Below are 25,858 nucleotides of genomic sequence, written 5' to 3' on the forward strand. Positions count from 1 at the left end.
CCTTGTAACTAGGGGGGTGGGAATGAAACCAAATATAGACATCAATATTGTTGGCTGTTTATGTGACAGGTTTAAGGCTGAAAAATCAATCATGAAGAAGCAGGTGTTTTTAGGCACAATCTGTTTATTTCTGTTCATGGTTACAGAACTGAAGCGTTTGCGGAATGGAGCATTTTGGTGGTTAATATTTAATGGGGCTCAATAGGGGGATCATTATTAAGCACTCTATACCTCAGTTAACACTCTCTTTAGCCACAGTGTCCATCTTTGTAAACATATTCATGTTCCCTCTGAAACTAAGAAATGGGACATCTCTAGTTATTGATATTTTGATAGAACAAACATTGACAAGGTGCATGTTTTGTCCTTTTAGGCCTTCATATCAAAAGGAGTAATTTGATTGAGGGGATCTTTTCATCGGTAGCAGACTTCAGAGATCTCCATGGCGAGTTCCAGTAACTCGGCTCCCTCTTGACAGGAGTTGCAGCAGCTGCAGTCCAGTTCTACACTGCAGTTGCACCAGCCACTGGCCCGCTCCTGCTCCCTGGACGCGTTGAGGTATTTGAACGAGGGGAAACAGCGGCTTACAGCTCTCTCACATGTGTCTGGCACCATGACTACGATGTCATAGAACCGGCAGTAGAGGCAGGCCAGCAGAATGGCAGCACAATCATCTGGGGACAGGGAGAGAAATATTAAATCAGTGAAATAGTTGCTACCACACGGCAGGTGGTACCGGATCGTTAAGTCTAGGTCCAAAAGGCTCCTTGGCAGCTTCTACCCCCAAGCCATGAGACTGCTGAACAATTAATCAAATGGCCACCCGGACTATTTACATTGACCCCCCAATTTGTTTTTACACTGTATCTACTCGCTGTTTGTTACCTATGCATAGTCACTTTACCCCTACCTACTTTACTGTGACTAACCTGTACTCCTGCACATTGACTTGTTACCGGTACCCCCTGTATATAGCCTCGTTATTGTTATTTTATTGTGTTCATTTTTATTTTTTACTTTAGTTTATCTAGTAAACATTTTCTAAATACTTTTTCTTGAACTGCATTGTGGGTTAAGTGCTTGTATGTAAGCATTTCACAGTAAGGTCCTGTTGTATTCGGCGCATGTGACAAATACAATTTGATTTGATGTTACATCACACTAGAGGAAGGCTGCAGATGTAAGTACTAGTAGAGCCCAAATGTTTGTATGACTATACAGATGATACTGCATTATCAACAATGGGTGTTATATTTCTGGCTTTTCAACTTGTCAGACTTGAAATCGTTACGATAATGGAATTACACTCTAGACAAAATTCACCATTGAAGCTTAATTTTCAGAAAGGAGGAGCAACAATACCCCCGGCGTCAGGCTGATGAGATTCGAAGGAGGAGAAGTGATCGCTACTGTTGTTGATGTGCTTGTTGGAACACAGTGAGAAACTGGATCCGCCCCACTCCCGGCCTCCCATGGGATCTTGAGAGCTGAGGTCAGTATCTACCTTGTCTGGGTCGTGCTCAGAGATGGTGCTCAGCCTCCGCACTCCACTCACCACAACCTTGTTGCTGCTCATCACCCCAGAATTTGTGGGCCGAGACATGTCTCCTTTAAATACAGTATAGTACATTAAGTCATCTTCATGATTCCCTACAAATATAGCTCCAAAAACCTTAGGTCACTCTGAAATTAGGGGACTCAACCAGGTGAGTAAACATGTTAAGTGAATGTATTCGGCTACTGTAGGCCAGTATTGTAGATATGGATATGTAGCTGTAACACCCCGGCATGTGTGCTCATCAGTAGAGATACTTGGTAACATTATCAAAACATTTCTGTTTGTTAATTATTCAACATGCCTCTGAGAGGAGAGACTCACCAAGCAGGGCGTGTATACAGGCTGAAAGTCCCAGTTTAATGAGGGGGAAACTATTGATTTTTTTCAGCTTTTATTGGGATCCACTTTCCTCCCATGAACATGACCATAAGGAAATGTACAGATAGACCTTTAAATAATACAAGTCTGCAGCAGTCAACGTAGAATGGGACTGCGTTTTCTTAGCTTTAGCACTCTTGCAATTGGGATATACACTGAGTGTGCAAAACATTAGGAACACCTTCCTAATATTGAGTTGCACCCCCTTTTGTCCTCAGAACAGACTCAATTCGTTGGGGCCATGGACTCTACAAGATGTCGAAAGCATTCCACAGGGATGCTGGCCCATGTTGACCCCAATGCTTCCCACAGTTGTATCAAGTTGGCTGGATGTCCTTTGGGTGGTCGACCATTCTTGATACACAGTCTTTCAGATGGGACGGTAAACGGGAGTCCTAACTCTCTGTGGTCACTAAAGATCCCATGGCACTTATCGTAAGAGTAGGGGTGTTAACCCCGGTGTCCTGGCTAAATTCTCAATTTTGCCCTCATACCATCATGGCCACCTAATAATCTGCAGTTTACAATTGGTTCATTCATCCCCCTCCTCTTCCCTGTGATTATTCCCCATGTCGTTGGTGTAAATGAGAATGTGTTCTCAGTCAACTTACCTGGTTAAATAAGGGTTCGAATTTTTTAAAATATATATATATAAAAACACAGGAAACTGTTGAGCGTGAAAAACCCAGCAGCGGTGCAGTTCTTGACACACTCAAACCGGTGCACCTGGCACCTACTAACATACCCCGTTCAAAGGCACTTAAATCTTTTTTTCTTGCCCATTCACTCTCTAAATGGCACACATACACAATTCATGTCTCAATTGTCTCAAGGTTTAAAAATCCTTCTTTACCCTCTCCCCCCCTTCATCTACACTGACTGAAGTGGATTAAATAGGGATTATATCTTTTTACCTGGATTCACCTGGTCAATCTATGTCATGTAAAGAGCAGGTGTTCCTAATGTTTTATACACTCAGTGTATTCCACTCTATGATACCTGGACACTACCATTACCCAGCAAATACAAAGATGACCCTCACCAGACAAATAGATCTTTAAAACCTCTGCTCTTTTTCTATACACAAGCTCTCACAAATAGGTTAGTCAGCCCGTAAACAAACACAACTGTTGAAACGACTTACCCTCCAGAAAAGGACTCTGGTCCCTCCCCGCCTTGACATGATCTGGTTCATTGTTAGAGGTCCTTGGTTGTGTGGTCATCTGAAGAGTTGAATAAAATTACCACATGCCAATGCAACCTAATAATATAACTTATACGCCTAAATAATATTTGATAATCACATTCCATGTATGCATAATAATGGTAAGATGATACTTATTCAATATGATCAACTTTACCGGAAACAAACTTCTGGAAGGCCGACAAAAAAATGTATTTCCCTTTGTTCACAAATAGAAAGAACCATCCAATACTTGTAAAGCCTCTGGACCTTCCTGTGTGGATGAAGCGCAGCTTGCATTTCAGTGCTCTGTAAACTTGCAGGACAAGACACACCCCATATTGATCCGGGCCATAGCCAATCAGGCAGCGCAAAAACATTTGACAGGATGATCTTTGGTCAAGTATAATCATATTTTATCACTCCAACGACCCCAGTCTAGTGAGCCAGATAGCCTACATAGATGCCATTATAGGATACCAATCTCTGTGCAGTGTTTACACATACAGGCTGGTTGATGATATGGTCTGAACTGAATGAGGCGAGTACATTCAGTTATTCAATTATAAAAAATATTCCAGATATATAGCAAAGGGCATGTGTATATAGATTTTGTGTAGGCCTGTCTCACACTTGAATCTTCTCTTTGTGCCAGACCGGGTTCAAACACCCTTCAGATTAATTTCTCTGGTTGCATCTGTATTTCTACTTCTCTAGGGTTATTATTGCTTGGATAACCTTATTGCTATTATGTATTGATTTGTCTTTATGCAGTGCAGACTTTACAGAACGCTGAAAGAATTATCACTGAATTACAATAATTCGCAATGATAAGGTTTGTTTGTGTCAATTAATCCAGTAAGCGATGGGTTTCCAACTGGCAAATTCATTCATTTATACAGTAGACGCTTCTCCTGACAAACAGAGTTGGCTTCTTCTTCACATTGCCTGTCATCCATTAGATATACACATATTGACCACTGAAGTATGGTCATTACCACACTGTTAAAACCAACTCAGGTCATAACTCAAACCTGCACATAAACACAATGATGAATACTACAAATTGTATATTCACCACACAGACACTTTAGATACAGCATTTATTACAGACAGCTTTTAGCGCACAAATCTGGCAATATACAATACAATGGTAAATAAGACCAAAAAGCAATGTTTGGGCCAGTGGGGAAAAAATTAGATTAGGAGGCTACACAAATAATTATATCCCAACAGAGGTTATACATACACTACCATTCAAAAGTTTGGGGCCACTTAGAAATGTCCTGTTTTTTAAAAGAAAAAGCACATTTTTTTTGTCCATTACAATAACATCAAATTGATCATAAATACAGTGTAGACATTGTCAATGTTGTAAATGACTATTATAGCTGGAAATGGCTGATTTGTAATGGAATATCTAGAGGCCCATTATCAGCAACCATCACTCCTGTGTTCCAATGGCACGTTGTGTTAACTAATTCAAGTGCATCATTTATCAAGAGGACATGTACATTAGAGTGTCTAGTTTGAGAAACAGACACCTCACAAGTCCTCAACTGGCAGCTTCATTAAATGGTACCCGAATAACACCAGTCTCAAAGTCAACAGTGAAGAGGCGACTCTGGGATGCTTTCCTTTTTATTGACCAATCTGATGTATGGCTTTTTCTTTGCAACTCTGCCGAGAAGGCTAACATCCCGGTGTCGCCTCTTCACTGTTGAGATTGAGACTGGTGTTTTGAGGGTACCATTTAATGAAGCTGCCAGTTGAGGACTTGTGAGGTGTCTGTTTCTCAAACCTCCCACTCCTCTTTCTATTCTGGTTAGGGACAGTTTGTGCTGTTCTGTGAAGGGAGTAGTACACAGCGTTGTACAAGATCTTTAGTTTCTTGGCAATTTCTCACATGGAATAGCCTTCATATCTCAGAACAAGAATAGACTGATGAGTTTCAGAAGAAAGTTTTGTTTCTAGCCATTTTGGGCCTGTAATAGAACACACAAATGCTGATGCTCCAGATACTCAACTAGTCTAAAGAAGGCCAGTTGTATTGCTTCTTTACCTGTTTCTTTCAGCTGTGCTAACATAATTGTAAAAAGGGTTTTCTAATGATCAATTAGCCTTTTAAAATGATAAACTTGAATTAGCTAATACAACTTGCCATTGGAACACAGGAGTGATGGTTTCTGATAGTGGGCCTCTGTACGCCTATGTAGATTTTCCATAAAGACTCTGCTGTTTCCAGCCACAATAGTAATTTCAACATTAACAAGGTCTACACGGTATTTCTGATCAATTTGATGTTATTTCAAATGGACAAAAAAAAGTGATTTTCCTTCAAAAACAAGGACATTTCTAAGTGACCCCAAACTTTTGAACGGTGGTGTAAATCATATTTTTGGCAGTGTAAAAGTAACCAATTATCAATGATGTCATGTCACAAACGGAACACAGGATTACTATCTGCAGGTTGTCTGGTACTCACATAGGTAAAAAATAAACACGTTTCTGGGAGAAAACAAACATTCATCTTCATGAAGTACTGTCCATAAATATGGCCAATGCTCTGGTTATTAAATATACATATTCATGAAAGAGTGAAACAAAAGACATTGAAGAAAGAACATAACTCTGCATCACTGAACCAGCTCCCCATAGGGCTTCATCATTGGTTGTACTGCCTCACAATAAGCCAATACGAATACATTATTTGAGGACAAGCGGTGTTACAATAATAGGTTCTGTTGTCTTCAGTGTGAGCTTGGGTGGATAATACCCAGTACAAATGATGCCAGTACAACAGAGCATAAAACATCCTCAATAAATAGTCACTTGATATGAAATAGTTCTACCAAGTCATTTGGTATATTTCATAGTTTTCCAATGTGGGAGTGCAGTGGAGATTGACGGTTTGGAATGCATTCTCTCTTTCATTGCGAAGGCACATGAGCCAGCTGCAGGTTGGGTCTTTCTGGGCTACCGCCATCTTCGTCTTGGTCCACATCTGAGCTGTGCTCATCAGAGCTCTCAGTCTCAGAACAGTCATGGGGCACATTCTCATATGCCTCCTCGTCCATTAGCTCTTCTTTTACGCTGAGAAGAAAAGTTATGATGAGGAAAAAAATATACTTATGGTGACTTCTGAAACTGAGAACCGTTTCTCCTTTACCAGATCTAGTTTTGAAATGGTGATGAAACACTCACAGGGGGTGCATAGGGTATTGCTCTTCACTGCTGTCACTGTAGGATCCATTCCCATACCAGAGAGTTGCATTCATCTCTTCCTGCTGGAACATATAGGGCAGAGAGCTCAGAGAGGGAGCGCCTATGAAAGCTGGGTTGAATGGAGGTATACTACTATCTAGCCATTCAGCCTGAAAAGATACACGCCATAGGTTTATAGCATAATGACACAAATAAAGGTTTAGCACTCAATTAAAGCAATCTGAAGAGTATTTTGTGTACTTACCTTAGGAGTAAGGGAAGCTGAGCTGTGACCATGGCCAGTGTTCTCTCTTCTGAAAGATCTGCAGTTACACATAAACACACTTTATTTCATTGAACAAAAACACTGACTGGGAAATAGAGGAAAAACAATATCCTCACAGGACATTGTTATATTAATTACGTGGTTTCTACAAGTATAACACCAACAGAAATGCGGGATTAACATGTTAAGAAACAGAGACATACAGGGAGCTATACTGAAGAGACCGAGCATGTTAAATGTACCCTTCACCAGCAGGCTTCTGGGGCCTTCTCCTCTGGAACTCCATCTCATCAACTGTCCACACAGCTCCTTTTACGTTCTCCACTCGCACAAAACACTTGTGGAGGCTGAGGTTGTGTCTCACTGCATTCTGCAGAGTCACGAAGAAGAACATACAGTATTAACACCACACACAGCTTCAAGGTAAGGACAAGAACATTCTTCCATAAGAGTTGTTCTAATACCATTAAACATTTCTAAAGACTCATGAATATGGCATACAGTGGAGGCTGCTGAGGGGAGGACAGCTCATAATAATGGCTGTCATTGAGTCAATTGAGTGGTATCAACCACATGGAAACCACATATTTGATGCGTTTGATACCATTTCATTGACCCCATTCCAGCCATTCTTATGAGTCATCTTCCCTTCAGCAGCCTCAACTGATGGCATAGCAACTAAACATAGCACAAGGATATTCTTATACATGTAAATAACCCCATAAATTGGCATAGCCAAATACCTTCCATGTTGCTGCATTGCGTCTGAAATATGCAAACGTTTGTGTGAACCAATTGTAGATTTCATTTAGTGTCAGCTGCTTATAGGGTGATTCAAATATTGCCTAAATTATGCAAACACAAAGAAATACAATTAGCAAATGATAATCATCACTACATACGGTATTTGAGGAACAAAACATCTGGTATCGCAAACATTTAGTCAAGAGGGTAAACCAGGGTGAAATAAAATACATGTATTCCTTACCTGTCTTATTAGGGCTGCATATGTAAATGGTGGTCTAACTTCCGTACTGATGTAGAACTCTTTATTCTGAACAATATCTGTTAAAAGGAATTAGAAACGTATTTGAATAAAATCAATGCTTAAAGCCAAACAAATAGATAAACCATTAAAGGCATAACAGTAGTTCAAAGAATATGTAGCCCACCACCCTCATTAGATTCAGCATCCCACTGCTAACTCACCTTGATTCATGTTCTTGCTGTACTTGTCTGAGTACCGTCTCCTCCCAGGGCTCACAGTGAGCAGGGTGTTGGGAGTGATGATAGAGGAGGTCGGGGGAGGTGTCAGGGGTGTGGAAGGAGCAGTCGCACTTTGAGACAAGCTCATGGGAGGAAGCACCTTGGGAAATGTCACCTGGGAGAAGGCAACGTTGGGCATAAGCTCCACCTGAAAAATCAAAAGCAATGATTCATTTAAACTCAGTACAGAGAACACAGCTGTAGGGAATGCAAAATTGAAAGTGATTATTCTACCATTGTGGCTAATACTTGTCTGACTGTTGGTAACCTGATTTGAATTAAATATATGGCCACTAATACTCCACAGACTTACTGCTGGTGTTGCTGGTTTTGACATTTGCTCAGAGGATTTGAGGTGAGACATCATGGCTTGCAGACGCTCTCTGTCTTTTTTCAACTGCATTGGGAAGATATAAAAAAAGATATAATGTAAAGTCGATCCTGTACAATGAATGGGCTTTATTTAAGCAAACGTCAACTGTACCTGCAGTTCTAGCTGCTGAACAACCTGCATCTGCACTCGACACTGTGCTGTACTCTTGTCATCCAGTGTATGTTCACCGTTCAGATGTCTGGGAGAAAAACACATTCCCATGACAAGTCAAGATAACATTCAGAACGGGAAAGGCGGATACCTAGTCAGTTGTACAGCTGAATACATTCAACTGAAATGTGTCTTCCACATTTATCCCAACCCCTTTGAATCAGAGAGGTGCGGAGAGCTGCCTTCATCAAAACCACTACAGCGGAGACTGACTTTCAATTTGTCTCTCTGACAAAATGAATAGAGGAGAAACTCACTGGAGAAAAGCCTGAAAGTCTCCAAAGACCGCCTCACAGCCAGACCATTTGCACATGCCGTGTCCATAGAGAGGGTGAGTGTTTTGTGAGTGATCATCCACAGGACCACTGCAGAGAGACACATCTTCAATGTTACCCTTCAGGAAGAGGTTGGTCAGATGATAATGAATAAACACTGTTCTAGAATGGCTAATCACCTGTCTTTCTTCTTTAGGGGCTGTGATTTATGATTCCCATTAGTGGTGGACTGCTGGCTGTGGAGCAGGTTCTTCTGAAAAGTGGCTGGATACTCACCACCAGAGGGCAGGCTTGTACTATACTCACACCCTTTCACTAAACCTCGGAGAAATACACAAGTACATATCATATTAATTCATTCAGCCGAATAAATTAAATATCTTAGCCCAACAACAACAACAACAAGTATAGCAGCAAGCAGCCATGGTGGAAGAGAACAACAACAACAAGCTAAGAATAGATTAAAGGGTGGGGGCTTGGTGGTAGACACTTACCCTGAGCTGTAGAGGGGCTCATGGAGGGCAGGACAGACAGGAGACCCTGTCTCTGGAGGCTGAGGAGGTGCTGCTGTTGGACTTGCAAGAACTGCTGCTGGATGACCATGTGCTGGGCTGTTAGCTGATGTGATGAGGGGGGTCGATACAGTTACATATCGAGATATAATTTGACGATACGTTGTATCGTTGACAATATCGCAATATTATTTTGCGCTAGTTGGCTGTACCTGCATCAAAACTACAGTATTTTCCCCATCTTTTTAAATTGGGAGCCAATTTGTTTTCAGTCCTTTTATTTATATGACTGATCAACACTCGTTCTCATGTCTCTCTCTTCCCCTTCTGCAGCACAAATATGGTGAGCAATATGTTTGGACCATGGAATGGTAATTTAATCACAGTATTAAATCGCAAATCACAGTATTGAATCGCAATACATATCGTATCGGCACCCAAGTATCGTGATAATATCGTATCATGAGGTCCCTGGCAATTCCCAGTCCCAAAGAATATACTATAATAATAATAATAATAATAATAATAATAATACATGGATTTGATATAGTGCCTTGGAACATTTGGTTGAAGGCAAAATACAGACATATGACAAAAAATATGTAGGCCGGCCTACCTCTTGCTCTGACTTCTCAGCATGCTTCTGCTGTAGGAGCTGGGCGTTGAACTGGTCCTGCTGTTTCTGGCAGAGATCCTGTATGTGTTGCTGTAGAAGAAATGTCGAGTTAATGGAAGGTCATGAGGAAATACAGCTCTCACTTTCAAGCCATCAGTATCTTACGAGGATCCTCATGGGAAAATATAAATAGGAGACAATACAGAGAAACAAAACTAAAAAGTGCTGCTGATAATATTACAATTAAAGAATGACACAATAAAGCATCTAAATGCAGATTGAGACAGTGTGGTAGAATGATGTGATTACCTGGTGTAACATGAGTGCTTTCTGCTGCTGGAGCAGGGCCTGGATCTGCTGTGGGTTGAGGACCTGCTGCAGTGTCTGCTGAAGAGTCTCCACCGGAGGTGTCATCATAGACACCGAGACTGGAACCTGCCAACAACACAAGTTGAGCACAGATTAGACCTAGTCTAGCCTGAAAATAACAGACAAATAATGCCAACAACACCATTAAAAAGTGTTTTTGGAAGACCGAAAAAAAAATATAGAAACAGCCTCCACTAGGCATCCAGCAATTACCTCTCCGCCTTACACTCACAGCTCTGGGGATGTTTACAGTAAACATAAACAGAATAATTAAAGCTGAATCGATATATAAATAATGAATACAAAGCCAGGGATGCAGGGCAAGTTTAGCAAAAACAGAACTCTGCATTGCATTTTAATTTAGGTCTGAACCACAAACAAACAGTTCCCACTAAGACTGGCTCTGTTTTGGATCCAGTAAACAAACTGCTGGAGGATGTCACAGAGGCTCTAGGCTAACAATAACAGTGGATGGATTGCAGTGGAGAACGCCCTTTCCCACATTGACTAAACATGCACTGGCACAGGTGCTCAGTGTTTACTAAGGTCCTTATAGACTTATACTATATATGAGACCTATGGCTTTACATAACTTAAAGCAGAAGGTAAAATAATTGCATCAGCTGGACTTGAACTTAAACATCTGCATTACAGAAAAAAACCTTAAGGGAGCCAGATAGTCGCTGTATATATGGCATGGAAATGGGCCATCTTCTTTTGTATGCACACCATCAACAAAACAAAAGCCTGCGCCTAACCTAATCCTTGTTTCCATGACGGCAGGGCAGACAAGTCCAAACATCTTTTGTTATTGTCGATGACAAACATCTTTTGTTATTGTTATTGTCGAGGACAGAAACCCACATACTCATGAAGGACAGTATAAACACTGGGCTAGTCTTCATATTGAGGTCTGTGTTCTAAGACTACTGTTGCCAAACACAAGATACATGCCTTTCTGAAACCCTTATACTTAATCTTTCTCTGAGCTGAGATGTAACAAGCCGTAAGTAACCAAAGGCAACAGCCAACACACCCAAACCCCAACCTACAATTCACAAATGGAATATAAACTACACCACCAGAGTAGGGAAAATGCTTGAACGAGGCAATAAAGAGCCAAGGAAATGTTTATATGATTTAAGCAAATAACCTCGGATTACATGGCACAATTACATTATAAATATGTTAAGTCACTGAGTAGTAACACATGCACAATCATTCTGACTAACACAGTCACAATTACTAGCTAGGTCATTAGTTAGCAACATATATAAGTGACGAACAGTGTTGCATTTGAACATTTAATATAGCCGTTTCCACCAAGCAAATTCAACCAATGTACATACCAGTAAACAAAGAAATAAGTATCATCTTTCTAAATGTAGAAATAGGCTAGTTGCTGAAATGACAATCAAGCAGACAAACCTGATCAAGTCCATTTACAGTGGTTGTCTTTGGCAGTCAGAGAGACGCAGGATGGAAAGAGACCGAGAGAAGCAAGCCGTGCACAACGTTAGGCTGTCTGGCAATCTGACAGAGTGCTTGTGTGCATAAACAAAACTAGCCAATAACAAAGATCCTTCCTCCTTCACCAATCACAAAGTGCCTCTGCAGTCTATCTGCACTGCCGTTGGCTCAGAGCTCAGTTTAGCTAGCTTACCTACCATACAAACAAAGAAATATGCTAAATGTGCTAATTTGAGAACACACATCCTTTAGTCTGGAAAGTAAGCATGTGCCACACGTTATAAAATAAGTTTGGTAACCTGGTTTTGCTGCTGGCTGTCAGCCCCGGAACCCTCTGGAGTTGGAGTCTGAGTGCTCAGCCAATCGTCCCTTTCAGCACTGTCCCCATTCTCTGTCTGATTGGCTGGACTGGTGCAGGTTGTCTGCTCTGACCCAGACTCATGCATCTGGACTCACTGACCTGAGAAAAGAACAAGAACACCAGAGCTCTAAAATCAGAAGCTGGATATAGGATGAAAAATGGGCTACTTCATGTAAATTCACAATGTCTCTCCACAACACTGATTTTATGCTACATTTATTTTGAACAATTCCATATGCACATGGTACAATTTCTTACTGATCTTATCCAAGAAACATTCACTAAAGTTGCAGATGAGCAGAGAGAGACAAGGTTACAAGACAACAGTTTCCCTCTTGCCAAGATAAACCATCTACCCTACCAGAAGGAGTAGGAGATATTTGTTAAGTAGCTGATTGCCACCATGGCTACGGTAAATAAAGGGGCCATGGGTTGGTGTTTATGAGCAAACACGTTGTCCTTCTGGAGCAATTTAACATTAACCAGGAGGTGCGATAAACAGATCTGGCAGGTAGCACAATACTGCATTAAAGGGAGGGCCATGTGTATACAGCTGGGGGAGTGTTCGATACAAAAGCAACACAGCAAACATAAACACCAACAGACAATCTGAAGACAAACAAGCTCTTTGAACTGGGAAGATTCAAATGTCCACAACTGCTAAAAACTGAGATACATTTGCTGAATATATTTAGGCTCGTCGACATACACTACTACATGACCAGAAGTATGTGGACGATTTCTGTTTGGCCCCCGCTTTGTGCACGGAGGCATTGTCATGCTTAAACAGGAAAGGGACTTCCCCAAACTGTTACCACAAAGTTGGAAGCACGGAATTGTCTATAATTTCATTGTATGCTGTAGCATTATGATATCCCTTCACTGGAACTAAGGGGCCTAACCCGAACTATGAAAAACATCCTCAGACCATTATTCCTCCTCCACCAAACTTTACAGTTGGCACTATGCATTGGGGCAGGTAGCGTTCTCCTGGCATCCACCAAACCCGGACTTGTCTGTCGGACTGCCAGATGGTGAAGTGCGATTTATCACTTCAGTGAATGCGTTTCCGCTGCTCCAGAGTCCAATGATGGCGAGCTTTACACCACTCCAGGCGACGCTTGGCATTGCGCATGGTGATCTTAGGTTTGTGTGCAGCTGCTCGGCCATGGAAACCCATTTCATGAAGCTTCCAACAAACAGTTATTGTGCTGACGTGGCTTGACGTGATTATTTTTTACACACTATGCGCTTCAGCACTTGGCGGTTCCGTTCTGTGAGCTTGTATGGCCTACCACTTGTTGGCTGAGCCGTTGTTGCTCTTAGAGGTTTCCACTTCACAACAACAGGACTTACAGTTGACCGGGGTGGCTCTAGCAGGGCAGAAATTTGACAAACTGACTTGTTGGATAGGTGGCATCCTATGACGGTGCCACATTGAAAGTCACTGAGCTCCTCATAAGGCCATTCCACTGCCAATGTTTGTCTATGGGGATTGCATGGCTGTGTGCTCGGTTTTATACACCAGTCAGCAATGGTTGTGACTGAAATAGCCGATTCCACTCATTTGAAGGGGTGTCCACATACTTTTGTATATATAGTGTACTTCTGAATAAAACTGAAACATAGGCTACCCAACTAAGATGCATTATAAACTGTAAGATGCATTATAAACTGGGTGGTTCCAGCCTTGAATGCTGATTGGCTGACAGCCGTGGTCTATCAGACCGTATACCCAAGTCTAAGAGCTGTGTCCATCGTGCATAAGAACAGCCCTTAGCCGTGGTATATTGGCCATATATACCACACCCCTCCTGCCTTGATGCTTAATTATACCATGGCATTGTTTAATACTCCATTGCACGGTAGAATTCAAATGACTACAGTTCATTTTTAACGTTTTATTTGAGCTGCTATTGAAAGCAAAAGTCGAACTGAAAACAAGCTATGATTTATAGTTTGGTTAGCTAAACTAGCAAATCTGTTTGGCTACCACAGAAACGACTGTAGCTATCTAGTAAACTTGCTAGCTACTTCAGTGGATGTTGAACACATTTCTACTGGCAAATGAACACATTTCTATTGGCAAATGTGTTCAATTATAGCCGTGGTATAAAATGGATAATCAACTGGGCTCTATGCGTTCTCTGAAAAATAATGCAACTCCGTGAAAGGTCAGACCCACTCCGCCAGCGCCTCGTACGTGTGTCATTCATTGTTTTCCATAGAACGGATAGCCCCTCATTGAATATCCCCACGTCTTGGATTGTGTATTAATTCGGACTTCTGTACCTATTCGTCTTTTCATTCCACAGCAAGGCTGATTTCTGATTATTTTAGGCAACGGCAGCCATGGGTGTATTTGCGCACAAGTGTTTCATCCTGTTGTGCCCGTCAGCATACCCGATCTGTCGGATCCACTAAGTTACTGCTAGCACAGCAGACAGCAACACAAACTAGGTTTTTTAGGGTAGACGTGAATCCTCTGAATACCTACTTCAACTTTCAGTACAGACAACATACGCCTAGACACACCAATGAAACAATGCATTTCAACCCTGATTCCTAGATGCAGCCTACCATAGTTCTATAATACAGGTTAATGAGAGAAATAAAGAACACTAGCTATAGAAATGTCAAATTATAACAATCACAAACGAGAATGGGTTCTAGCCAAAATATCCAAACAACTAACCTGCACGTCTTTACAATACACTATCCTTACCTTGGCAGAAAAGGCACAGCGCTGTAGGTGTTCAGCTGAGTTCAATGAGTTCAAGGCAGTAGAGAAAAATGTGTGTGTGTGTAGCCTATGTGCACTGTGCGTGTGTAGCCTATGTGCACTGTGCGTGTGTAGCCTATGTGCACTGTGCGTGTGTAGCCTATGTGCACTGTGCGTGTGTAGCCTATGTGCACTGTGCGTGTGTAGCCTATGTGCACTGTGCGTGTGTAGCCTATGTGCACTGTGCACACATGAACAGGTGCTGTGTTTTAACATGCCTGTTTGCATAAACACAAACACTCGGCAAATAGAACAGGGGCAACCCATATACACAAGGAATATCTGCATTCTGTTCATTTTATTGAATGCACATTGCACTGTCTAATGTTCAGCTCTTTTTTTACTTTTTGGGGATCAACATTTTCCCTCTGGATTTCCTTTGGGAGTCTAAACTTTTTTAATGACAACTATCATTCAGAATTACAAACAAAAGGCGTTGTGTGACTGCACCAAGGCATTGGCCATTGTTCCTAAACTGGCGGCACGCGGGTGGTTTTATTTTGCAATAAAACATTCATATAACATTTTTTTTGTGTGGAATTTTCATGGTTGGACATAAAATACTGCAGAAACACCAGGAAATCAGCTCCAAGTGATATTCATTTAACAAATCCGTTCAAGTATTCCCACGTTCCCAAGACACGTGGTCGAATACAAATGTAAGCAAGCTTTGAAATGGTTTTACTCAAAACATATCTTGCGGTCAATTTTCAGTCTATAAATGATGTTTCTGGTTGATGATCCCTGCATTAGGCGATCTTTACAAAGTGAAATGTATTCACCATTCACTTGCATGCTAAGTTTACCACTCTGGGGAACAATTACGGGACAATGCAAATAGAAACAAGCTAATGTGAAATTCAACAGATGGTATTCAGTTAACATTTGCATAGCTGGCCCACAGTAAGTTTTGATTAATTGCCATTTACATAAACCATGCAGGTGGATGATGCTAGACTATATCATCTTTGTTTCCGTGAAAGAGACAAGGATAGTGATTCTCTACCAGGATCCCTTAAAAAAATGATTGACAAAACCAACACACTCCATCTAAACTCTATTATAGATTCGCTTGAGCAGCAGTGTAAGATTAAGCATAGGTTATGTCAGCCAGGTTGACTGGTCCCTAAATTATCATAATATGCTGTAGGCCTACATCATCTATCCTAAATAAATACATTTCCACCCTTACGGAAACCATGCAACAAACACAAACCCAAAACAGCCTGGGGTGAGTTTCAGCACATTACATACACTGCTCAAAAAAATAAAGGGAACACTAAAATAACACATCCTAGATCTGAATGAATGAAATATTCTTATTAAATACTTCTTCTTTACATAGTTGAATGTGCTGACAACAAAATCACACAAAAAGGATCAATAGAAATCAAATTTATCAACCCATGGAGGTCTGGATTTGGAGTCACACTCAAAATTAAAGTGGAAAACCACACTACAGGCTGATCCAACTTTGATGTAATGTCCTTAAAACAAGTCCAAATGAGGCTCAGTAGTGTGTGTGGCCTCCACGTGCCTGTATGACCTCCCTACAACGCCTGGGCATGCTCCTGATGAGGTGGCGGATGGTCTCCTGAGGGATCTCCTCCCAGACCTGGACTAAAGCATCCGCCAACTCCTGGACAGTCTGTGGTGCAACGTGGCGTTGGTGGATGGAGCGAGACATGATGTCCCAGATGTGCTCAATTGGATTCAGGTCTGGGGAACGGGCGGGCCAGTCCATAGCATCAATGCCTTCCTCTTGCAGGAACTGCTGACACACTCCAGCCATATGAGGTCTAGCATTGTCTTGCATTAGGAGGAACCCAGGGCCAACCGCACCAGCATATGGTCTCACAAGGGGTTTGAGGATCTCATCTCGGTACCTAATGGCAGTCAGGCTACCTCTGGCGAGCACATGGAGGGCTGTGCGGCCCCCCAAAGAAATGCCACCCCACACCATGACTGACCCACCGCCAAACCGGTTATGCTGGAGGATGTTGCAGGCAGCAGAACGTTCTCCACGGCGTCTCCAGACTGTCACGTCTGTCTCATGTGCTCAGTGTAAACCTGCTTTCATCTGTGAAGAGCACAGGGTGCCAGTGGCGAACTTGCCAATCTTGGTGTTCTCTGGCAAATGCCAAACGTCCTGCACGGTGTTGGGCTGTAAGCACAACCCCCACCTGTGGACATCGGGCCCTCATACCACCCTCATGGAGTCTGTTTCTGACCGTTTGAGCAGACACATGCACATTTTTGGCCTGCTGGAGGTCATTTTGCAGGGCTCTGGCAGTGCTCCTCCTGCTCCTCCTTGCACAAAGGCGGAGGTAGTGGTCCTGCTGCTGGGTTGTTGCCCTCCTACGGCCTCCTCCACATCTCCTGATGTACTGGCCTGTCTCCTGGTAGTGCCTCCATGCTCTGGACACTACGCTGACAGACACAGCAAACCTTCTTGCCACGGCTCGCATTGATGTGCCATCCTGGATGAGCTGCACTACCTGAGCCACTTGTGTGGGTTGTAGACTCTGTCTCATGCTACCACTAGACTGAAAGCACCGCCAGCATTCAAAAGTGACCAAAACATCAGCCAGGAAGCATAGGAACTGAGAAGTGGTCTGTGGTCACCACCTGCAGAACCACTCCTTTATTGGGGGTGTCTTGCTAATTGCCTATAATTTCCACCTATTGTCTATTCCATTTGCACAACAGCATGTGAAATGTATTGTCAATCAGTGTTGCTTCCTAAGTGGACAGTTTGATTTCCCAGTAGTGTGATTGACTTGGAGTTACATTGTGTTGTTTAAGTGTTCCCTTAATTTTTTTGAGCAGTGTATAAATGTTAAAGGGATAGTTCACCCAAATCACATAATGGTTCCCTTACCCTGTGAGCAGTCTATAGAGAAGGTATGACAGCATTTATTTAGCCAAGATAGTCCACTCAGTAACAATTGCCACTATTTTCCAGGGAGTCCTGGGTTCCATAGAATCAATACAAACATATACAGCATACATATAAAATCCCAGCATACACCATATGCAGCAGCATACAAAACCTCACTTGAATTACAGCTATATGTACTGCTCTTTTGAAGGCGGACATGGAAGCTAGCTGTCATGTGAATAAGTCCAGCTTGTTCCTGAGCAATGGGCCAAAGACCTGCAGACTGCCTTGAAAGGCCATGTTTTAAACTGATGGTTGTGCCAGTAGTTGCAGGTCCCATTGGGCATATGCTTTGACTGCTGCTCCAGAGGATGGGTGGAGACTCCCACCTGAATAGGTCTGACGTGTATTCAGGCAGTTTGTACAGTCGCCTTGAAAACTGTCACTAAGGTATTGTAACGGATCCTGACCGTCAGTGGTTCGATTCCAGCTTTTTGCAGAAGAAACTCAGTCTTTATGTGTCCCCTCTGTCCGGTCATGTTGATGATACGCTATAGCTGGTTAACACATGTCTTATTGTCCTGATGTAAGGTGGGAAGACATACTGTGGCACATTAGTCCAGGTGAGTTGTTATCATGGTGTGGTAAAATGTCAGGATGATGTCCTTGGAGACGAAGTCCCTTGCCCGCTTTAGAGCGCCAAGCCCAGAAGGTAGTTTCCCTGTGACCAGGATGACATGTTCAGTCCAGTGTAGCTGTGGACCCAATTTCGACCCCAGGTACTGTTTACTTGTTCATAACTGTTTTGTCCATCTGTTATTGTGACACACAGGCAAAAGTATCTCAACTTTTGTGGGTTGCCAAACAGAATTGCCGTGATCTTCTGAGGGTGTAGGTAGAGCTTGTTGTAAGCGAACCAAGCTGCTGCCCTCTTGATGTCATTTGACACTGACTCCTCACACTCCCTGGTGGTATTAGCTGAGTAATACAGGACTGTGTCATCTGCATATACACTACTGGTCAAAAGTCTTAGAACACCAACTCATTCAAGGGGTTTTCTTTATTTGTACTATTTTCTACATTGTATAATAATAGTGAAGACATCAAACCTATGAAATAACACATATGGAATCATGTAGTAACCAAAAAAGTTTTAAACAAATCAAAATATATTTCATATTTGAGATTCTTCAAATAGCCACCCTTTGCCTTGAAGGCAGCTTTGCACACTCTTGGCATTCTCTCAACCAGCTTAATGAGGAATTATTTTCCAACCGTCTTGAAGGAGTTCCCACATGTGCTGAGCACTTGTTGGCTGCTTTTCCTTCACTCTGCCGTCCGACTTATCCCAAACAATCTCAATTTGGTTGAGGTCGGGTGATTGTGGAGGCCAGGTCATCTGATGCAGCACTCCCATCACTCTCCGTCTTGGTAAATAGCCCTTACACAGCCTGGAGGTGTGTTGTGTCATTGTCCTATTGAAAAACAATTTGTAGTTCCACTATGCCAAAACCAGATGGGATGGCGTATTGCTGCAGAATGCTGTGGTAGCCATGCTGGTTAAGTGCGCCTTGAATTCTAAATAAATCACAGACAGTGTCACCAGAAAAGTACCCCCACACCATAACACCTCCTCCATGCTTTAAGGTGGGAAATAGACATGCTGAGATCATCCGTTCACCCACATCGAGTCTCACAATGACACTGCAGTTGGAATCAGGTCCACTGGTCTAATGTCCATTGCTCATGTTTCTTGGCCCAAGCAAGTCTCTTCTTATTATTCGTGTCCTTTAGTAGTGGTTTCTTTGCAGCAATTCAACCATGAAGGCCTGATTCACACAGTCTCCGCTGAATAGTTGATGTTGAGATTAGAGGTTGACCGATTAATCGGAATGGCCGATAAATTAGGGCCAATTTCAAGTTTTCATAACAATCTGTATATTTGGGCGCAGATTTTTTTTTATACCTTTATTTAACTAGGCAAGTCAGTTAAGAACACATTCTTATTTTCAATGACGGCCTAGGAACGGTGGGTTAACTGCCTTGTTCAGGGGCAGAACAACGGATTTTCACCTTGTCAGCTCGGGGACCCAATCTTGCAACCTTACAGTTAACTAGTCCAACGCAATAACGACCTGCCTCTCTCTCGTTGCACTCCACAAGGAGACTGCCTGTTACGCGAATGAAGTAAGCCAAGTTAAGTTGCTAGCTAGCATTAAACTTATCTTATAAAAAACAATAAATCATAATCACTAGTTAACTACACATGGTTGATGATATTACTAGATATAATCTAGCGTGTCCTGAGTTGCATATAATCTGACTGAGCATACAAGCATACAAGTATCTAAGTATCTGACTGAGCGGTGGTAGGCAGAAGCAGGTGCGTAAACATTCATTCAAACAGCACTTTTGTGCGTTTTGCCAGCAGCTCTTCGTTGTGCGTCAAGCATTACGCTGTTTATGACTTCAAACTCCCGAGATGAGGCTGGTGTAACCGAAGTGAAATGGCTAGCTAGTTAGCGCACACTAATAGCGTTTCAAACGTCACCCGCTCTGAGCCTTCTAGTAGTTGTTCCCCTTGCTCTTAATGGGTAACGCTGCTTCGATGGTGGATGTTGTCGCTGTGTTGCTGGTTCGAGCCCAGGGAGGAGCGAGGAGAGGGACGGAAGCTATATTGTTACACTGGCAATACTAAAGTGCCTATAAGAACATCCAATAGTCAAAGGTTAATGAAATACAAATGGTATAGAGGGAAATAGTCCTATAATTCCTATAATAACTACAACCTAAAACTTCTTACCTGGAAATATTGAAGACTCATGTTAAAAGGAACCACCAGCTTTCATATGTTCTCATGTTCTGAGCAAGGAACTGAAACATTAGCTTTCTTACATAGCACATATTGCACTTTTACTTTCTTCTCAAACACTTTGTTTTTGCATTATTTAAACCAAATTGAACATGTTTCATTATTTACTTTTATTGATTTTATTGATGTATTATATTAAGTTAAAATAAGTGTTCATTCAGTATTGTTGTAATTGTCATTATTACAAATAAATAAATAAAAATTGTCCGATTAATCAGTATCGGCTTTTTTGGTCCTCCAATAATTGGTATCGGCGTTGGAAAATCATAATCGGTCAACCTCTAGTTGAGATGTGTCTGTTACTTGAACTCTGTGAAGCATTTCTGTGGGCTGCAATTTCTGAGGCTGGTAACTCTAATGAACTTATCCTCTGCAGCAGAGGTCACTCTGGGTCTTCCTTTTCTGTGGCGGTCCTCATGAGAGCCATTTTCATCATAGCACTTGATGGTTTTTGCGACGCCACTTGAAGAAACTTTAAAAGTCCTTGAAATGTTCTCTATTGACTGACCTTCGTGACTTAAAGTAATGATGGACTGTCATTTCTTTTTGCTTATTTGAGCTGTTCTTGCCATAATATGGACTTTGTCTTTTACCAAATAGGGCTAACTTCTGTATACCCCCCCTACCTTGTCACAACACAACTGATTGGCTCAAACACATTAAGAAGGAAAGAAATTCCACATATTTACTTTTAACAAGGCACACCTGTTAATTGAAATGCATTCCAGGTGACTACCTCATGAAGCTAGTTGAGAGAATTCCAAGAATTTTCAAAGCTGTCATCAAGGCAAATGGTGTCTCTTTGAATAAGCTAAAATATAAAATCTATTTTGATTTGTTTAACACTTCTTTGGTTACTACATGATTCCAAATGTGTTATTTCATAGTTTTGATGTCTTCTCTATAATTCTACAATGTAAAAAAATAGTAAAAAGAAAAGAAAAACCCTTGAATGATATGTATACACCATTTCTCCAGCACTGATGGAAGGTTATTTATGTAAATACAGAACAGCAGGGTCCAAGCACACTCCTTTGTGGTACTCCATTCACCACAGGTACCTGGCCTGACTGCATGTTTTGCAGTTTAGTGTACTGAGTCCGCCCCTATAAGTATGATGTCAACCACTTGATTGCAATGCTGTCAAATCCTAGTTTCTCAAGCTTCCTCAGGAGTCTGTGGTGGTGAACAGCGTCAAAAGCTTTCTCCAGATCCAAGAAGAGTGCTGCTGTGACCTCCTGGCTGTTACACGCAGACTATGTCCTCTACAACCCTTTGCACTGCTGTAGATGTGCTGTGTAACTTCCTAAAAACCGCTTTGATAGCTGTAAATAGGCTGTTGAGTGAGAAATAGTTAGCAACCTGGGTGTGAACCAGCCTTTCCCTGGTACCTGGAAACAGTGCCAGGGAAACTAAACCAAAGCATGGCTTGCTGTCATACCTTGACAGCAAGCCCATAGACTGCTTACTGCTTACAGGGTAAGAAAACCTGTGTATAATTTGACTGAACTATTCCTTTCATGTTTTTCTGAGTGTACACCTGCCAGATATACACCTGCCCTACTGGAAACTCTGTGCAGAAGTTAGCAATGAACTCAAGGTGTGGCATATAAAGCAATGGGCATAGTATGTGTGGGAGCCACATCATTCCAATGCACGGGGCCACATATCCATGAATCAGATTGCCGAACAGAACAGGGACAGTTCATTGGTCTAAAGAAGCTGCATACATATTCTTAGTGTTGTTGAAGTGGACCCTTTCACAGCGAAAGAACAATAAATACATTGTATTTGCTTTTTGCTTTGTTAGTTAGATAGCTATCTACAACAACATACGGACCATCATGATTTACCTTGCTAACTAGCTATTAAAGTTATGCAACTCCAAATAGCAAATTAACTGAATCGAACGTTAGCAGGGCCTATTTTGACTGGAATTAGTCTTAGAATTCCATTTGGCCTAAATGGCACAAAAAAAACATATCCCTTCTCATATTACCACTACAATTTGTTATTGTTATTAAACTGAAGAAAAAAAGAACTCTTGTAGAAAGTAAACATACGCACCTCGATGGTGTCAACTGCGCTTATGTCTACATTATGAGGAAGTAGGAAACAAATTGCAGCCAAGGACTATTTTTGGTCTAGCGATCGATGACAATGAGATACACTGACCAGCCTTACATTATTAGAAAGAAGAGATTATCCTGATTCGAATGGTGTCCTACTTGAAGGAAACAAAATATACAGATTGAGAGATATTTGGCGAAATAGACATACATACCCGTATTTCCCCAAAACAATGGCAGTCAAAGTTCTAAGAACAGTTTTTTATTTAACCAGTTCACCATTTATCTACTACCATTTGCCATTTTGTGTTCGTAATCTAGCGGTTAAGAGCGTTGGGCAGTAACCAAAAGGTGGCTAGTTCGAATCCCCAAACGGACTAGGTGAAAAATCTGTCGATGTACTGTTGAGCAAGGCTTTTAACCTTAGTCACTCTGGATAAGAGCATCTGTGAATAAAATGTTAACTAGGCCTCTATGTGAAAGCGTGGCAATAATTGATTAACTTTTCATTATTCACAGATCTACTCCTCTGATGACATGGCAGGAAGGTTGGCAGACAGACTCCTGATGGCATGCAGCACACTCACAAAAACAAACTGCTCAGCAAAGCAAAGGCTCTTGAGAGCTTCCAGATTTAAACTCATAAACTGCATTTATTTTCAGCAAACTTAACATGTGTAAATATTTGTATGAATGTAACAAGATTCAACAACTGAGACATAAACTGAACAACTTCCCTGAACAACAGATCCAGACATGCTCAATGGGATTGAGGTCCGGGCTCTTCGCTGGCCATGGCAGAACACTGACATTTCTGTCTTGCAAGAAATTACACACAGAACGAGCAGTATGGCTGGTGGCATTGTCATGCTGGAGGGTCATGTCAGGATGAGCCTGCAGGAAGGGTACCACATGAGGGAGGAGGATGTATTTTTTTTGCTGAGTTTATCATTTTAAATAAGCTACTTTTTAGTGTCTCTGTCCAGTGTCTGTGTTTATATGTTAAGAGGGTGTTACTTTCGCAGATAATGTCATCCATCCGTCCCTTTCCACACTACTAACTCAAGAGGAAGGGCTGATAAGGCATTTACAGATTACTGTGAAGTAATATAATGATGATTCATGTTAATTATTACGTGTTTTTATGCTCATGTTTTGAAATTATACTTCATTACTGTAACAATTATCAATAAGCCTGAACGTTAATTCAGTCGCCTCTGGTCGAAAAAAAAGTAATTTCCTAGTACAACACAGGCCTAATACAAGATAAATAGCTACCTGTAAAGTAATGAGTGACCATTTTAGAAAATCATGGGACATATAGTCTTTGGTTGCATGCTATTTTATGTCAATCATATTGCTGCTATTGTAACAGTATAACTTTAGACCCTCCCCTCGCCCATACCCGGGCGCGAACCAGGGACCCTCTGCACACATCAACAACAGTCACCCTCGAAGCATCGTTACCCATCGCTCCACACTAGTTCAAGGTCTCAGAGCAAGTGACGTCACCGATTGAAACGCTATTTAGCGCGTACCACCGCTAACTAAGCTAGCCGCTTCACATCCGTTACACTATATCCTATAATTGAAGCTTTGTGGTCTTTATGCTGTCATCTTTAAATATTTTACAATTAAAATGTATTAATTCACATAAAGTACATTGGTGAAGCAGATGAGAAATACAGTGCATTTGTCTTATTAATTCCTAAAATCAGTCTCAAACCTGCCCCACCTATCCCAGCCAATTGCTGGACTTTCACATTTTAGGTTACTAGGTCACATCCAGTTCAAACCACATTTGAAAAATAAAAGGTGGCTTGTTTATCAAGTGTTCTGCCTTGCAATAATAAATATCTGAATAAATAACAATCTAAATGATATTTAGTACTATAATGGTATTTACTAACATAATATAATTACAAAAATAGTTTTTAAGTGTTCTAGGCTACCCTACCCAAGAACTAGGGTTAAAGCTAAAATGGGTAGGGCTAAAATAGGTTATACCTAGGGTTAGGGTTAAGGCTAAAATAGGTTAAACATAGGGCTAAAATAGGTTATACCTAGGGTTTTTAAGGCAAAAAAACAGTATTGTTTTTAGCTCTCTTGCTCCTCCCTGTGGCCTTCTATGGGTACTACATAACTCCTTCGTGACACTTGATAGGCTCAATCTGAGGTAGCAACTGCATCAGATCTATAAATCAATGAGCTATACCTATCCATTTAGTTTGCAACTCCATTAACCTGCGCAGCATTCGATGCCTATTAACAAGCAGATTTCGACGCATATCAAATTACCCAGCAGCCATTTAGAAACAACAAATCGTTTAAAAAAAAGTTATTTCTTAATTAAAAATGTCTTCTGGCTGTTTAAATCAGCTACATCTTGAAAAAGACGCCAGTGACATGCGTTTTGTTTAGGTTTACACCTTTTTCTGAAAGTAATTATGGTTAACCATAACCAGAAAATATTTAACGGCTCTGCGCCAGCCATCGTTTAGCACTGTAGGTCACAACAAAGTGTGCGGAGGCGAACATTGAGTTTGCTCACTAAGTAACCGTAACCTTGTTTAACAATAGAGAAGCAGGCCTTGTGACGTAGAAGAATGGGCTGGGAATAGAACGTTTGGAAGACGAGTTGGTGCCATCGTGCTCAATAGAACTAAAATAAGGCCTGTTTTTTCGCGATTACTTCAAAACTACGGCAAGCAGTTGGGACATGTGGTAATTTAAGAAACTGGGCTTCACGGCGGATGCAATGAAGTCTTTTTTTTAAAAGCGTTGTTAAAAATGTCATGTGTCTAGCCTATTATCGAACATTAGAATTAGTCAGCTACTCAAGAGTACTGCACTTGAGAAATAGTGGTTTGTTAGCTGTTAAAATAAACCCCATCGTTGTTATTTAGCTAGACAGTCATTAGCCAGCTAGTTACAGTAGGTATCTAAACAACAATGGGGTTGTTGTTGTTTACCGCTAATGTTGGCTAGCTAGGCTAACGAGATAAACAAATGTAATTAGCTATCCAAAAGCAAATTAATGTAATTAGGGTAGCAAGCATACATTTAACTTACCAGGGCATCAATTTGTAGCATGTGCTACTATTTGGCACGACTCGTTGAACAAGATAAGCGATTGACAGACTCCCTCAGCCACAAGCTAACGTTTACCCAACTCGGATCAACAGTTACAGCAGGAGTGGACACTGTCACTAGACAGCGCAGTTGGGCGTTT

General features: G+C 41.5%; 2 protein-coding genes across 13 annotated transcripts; both read right to left on the bottom strand.

Moving 5' to 3' along the window:
• Positions 1 to 151: 151 nt before the first annotated feature.
• mdfic2 (MyoD family inhibitor domain containing 2) lies at positions 152 to 1,603 on the bottom strand. The gene is made up of 2 exons (XM_031804292.1): positions 1,363 to 1,603; positions 152 to 674 (listed from the first exon to the last, which is right to left on the bottom strand). The coding sequence occupies exons 1-2, from the start codon at positions 1,601 to 1,603 to the stop codon at positions 415 to 417; spliced, it is 501 nt and encodes a 166-aa protein (XP_031660152.1). The 3' UTR covers positions 152 to 414.
• Positions 1,604 to 4,203: 2,600 nt separating this feature from the next.
• On the bottom strand, positions 4,204 to 25,832 carry LOC109869284 (forkhead box protein P1-B). Of its 12 annotated transcripts, none has more exons than XM_031804295.1 (16): positions 25,699 to 25,832; positions 11,961 to 12,121; positions 10,132 to 10,257; positions 9,823 to 9,912; positions 9,189 to 9,312; positions 8,874 to 9,009; positions 8,677 to 8,784; positions 8,360 to 8,447; positions 8,189 to 8,272; positions 7,819 to 8,023; positions 7,598 to 7,674; positions 7,353 to 7,454; positions 6,852 to 6,979; positions 6,589 to 6,646; positions 6,324 to 6,493; positions 4,204 to 6,212 (listed from the first exon to the last, which is right to left on the bottom strand). In XM_031804295.1, exons 2-16 carry the CDS (start codon positions 12,105 to 12,107, stop codon positions 6,050 to 6,052), a joined length of 1,806 nt encoding a protein of 601 aa, XP_031660155.1. In that variant the 5' UTR covers positions 12,108 to 12,121; positions 25,699 to 25,832; the 3' UTR covers positions 4,204 to 6,049. The 12 variants fall into 12 exon arrangements, with proteins under 12 accessions (XP_031660155.1, XP_020314910.1, XP_031660153.1 ...); XM_020459321.2 differs by having other exon boundaries at positions 6,324 to 6,406; positions 8,874 to 9,015; XM_031804293.1 differs by having other exon boundaries at positions 8,874 to 9,015.
• Between the last annotated feature and the right edge of the window lie 26 nt (positions 25,833 to 25,858).

This window comes from Oncorhynchus kisutch, linkage group LG24, assembly GCF_002021735.2.
Source record: "Oncorhynchus kisutch isolate 150728-3 linkage group LG24, Okis_V2, whole genome shotgun sequence".
In the NCBI taxonomy this organism is placed as follows: Eukaryota; Metazoa; Chordata; class Actinopteri; order Salmoniformes; family Salmonidae; genus Oncorhynchus; species Oncorhynchus kisutch.

Excerpts from the sequence above, each read along its gene's own strand:
- mdfic2 (XM_031804292.1), bottom strand. The coding sequence starts at position 1,603 with ATGTCTCGGCCCACAAATTCTGGGGTGATGAGCAGCAACAAGGTTGTG. Across the intron at positions 675-1,362 it reads TCATCAGCCTGACGCCGGGG|ATGATTGTGCTGCCATTCTG; the intron begins GTATTGTTGCTC and ends CCCTGTCCCCAG.
- LOC109869284 (XM_031804293.1), bottom strand. The coding sequence starts at position 12,107 with ATGCATGAGTCTGGGTCAGAGCAGACAACCTGCACCAGTCCAGCCAAT. Across the intron at positions 9,913-10,131 it reads AAGCACTCATGTTACACCAG|CAACACATACAGGATCTCTG; the intron begins GTAATCACATCA and ends TTTCTTCTACAG. Across the intron at positions 6,494-6,588 it reads CAGCTTCCCTTACTCCTAAG|GCTGAATGGCTAGATAGTAG; the intron begins GTAAGTACACAA and ends GTATCTTTTCAG.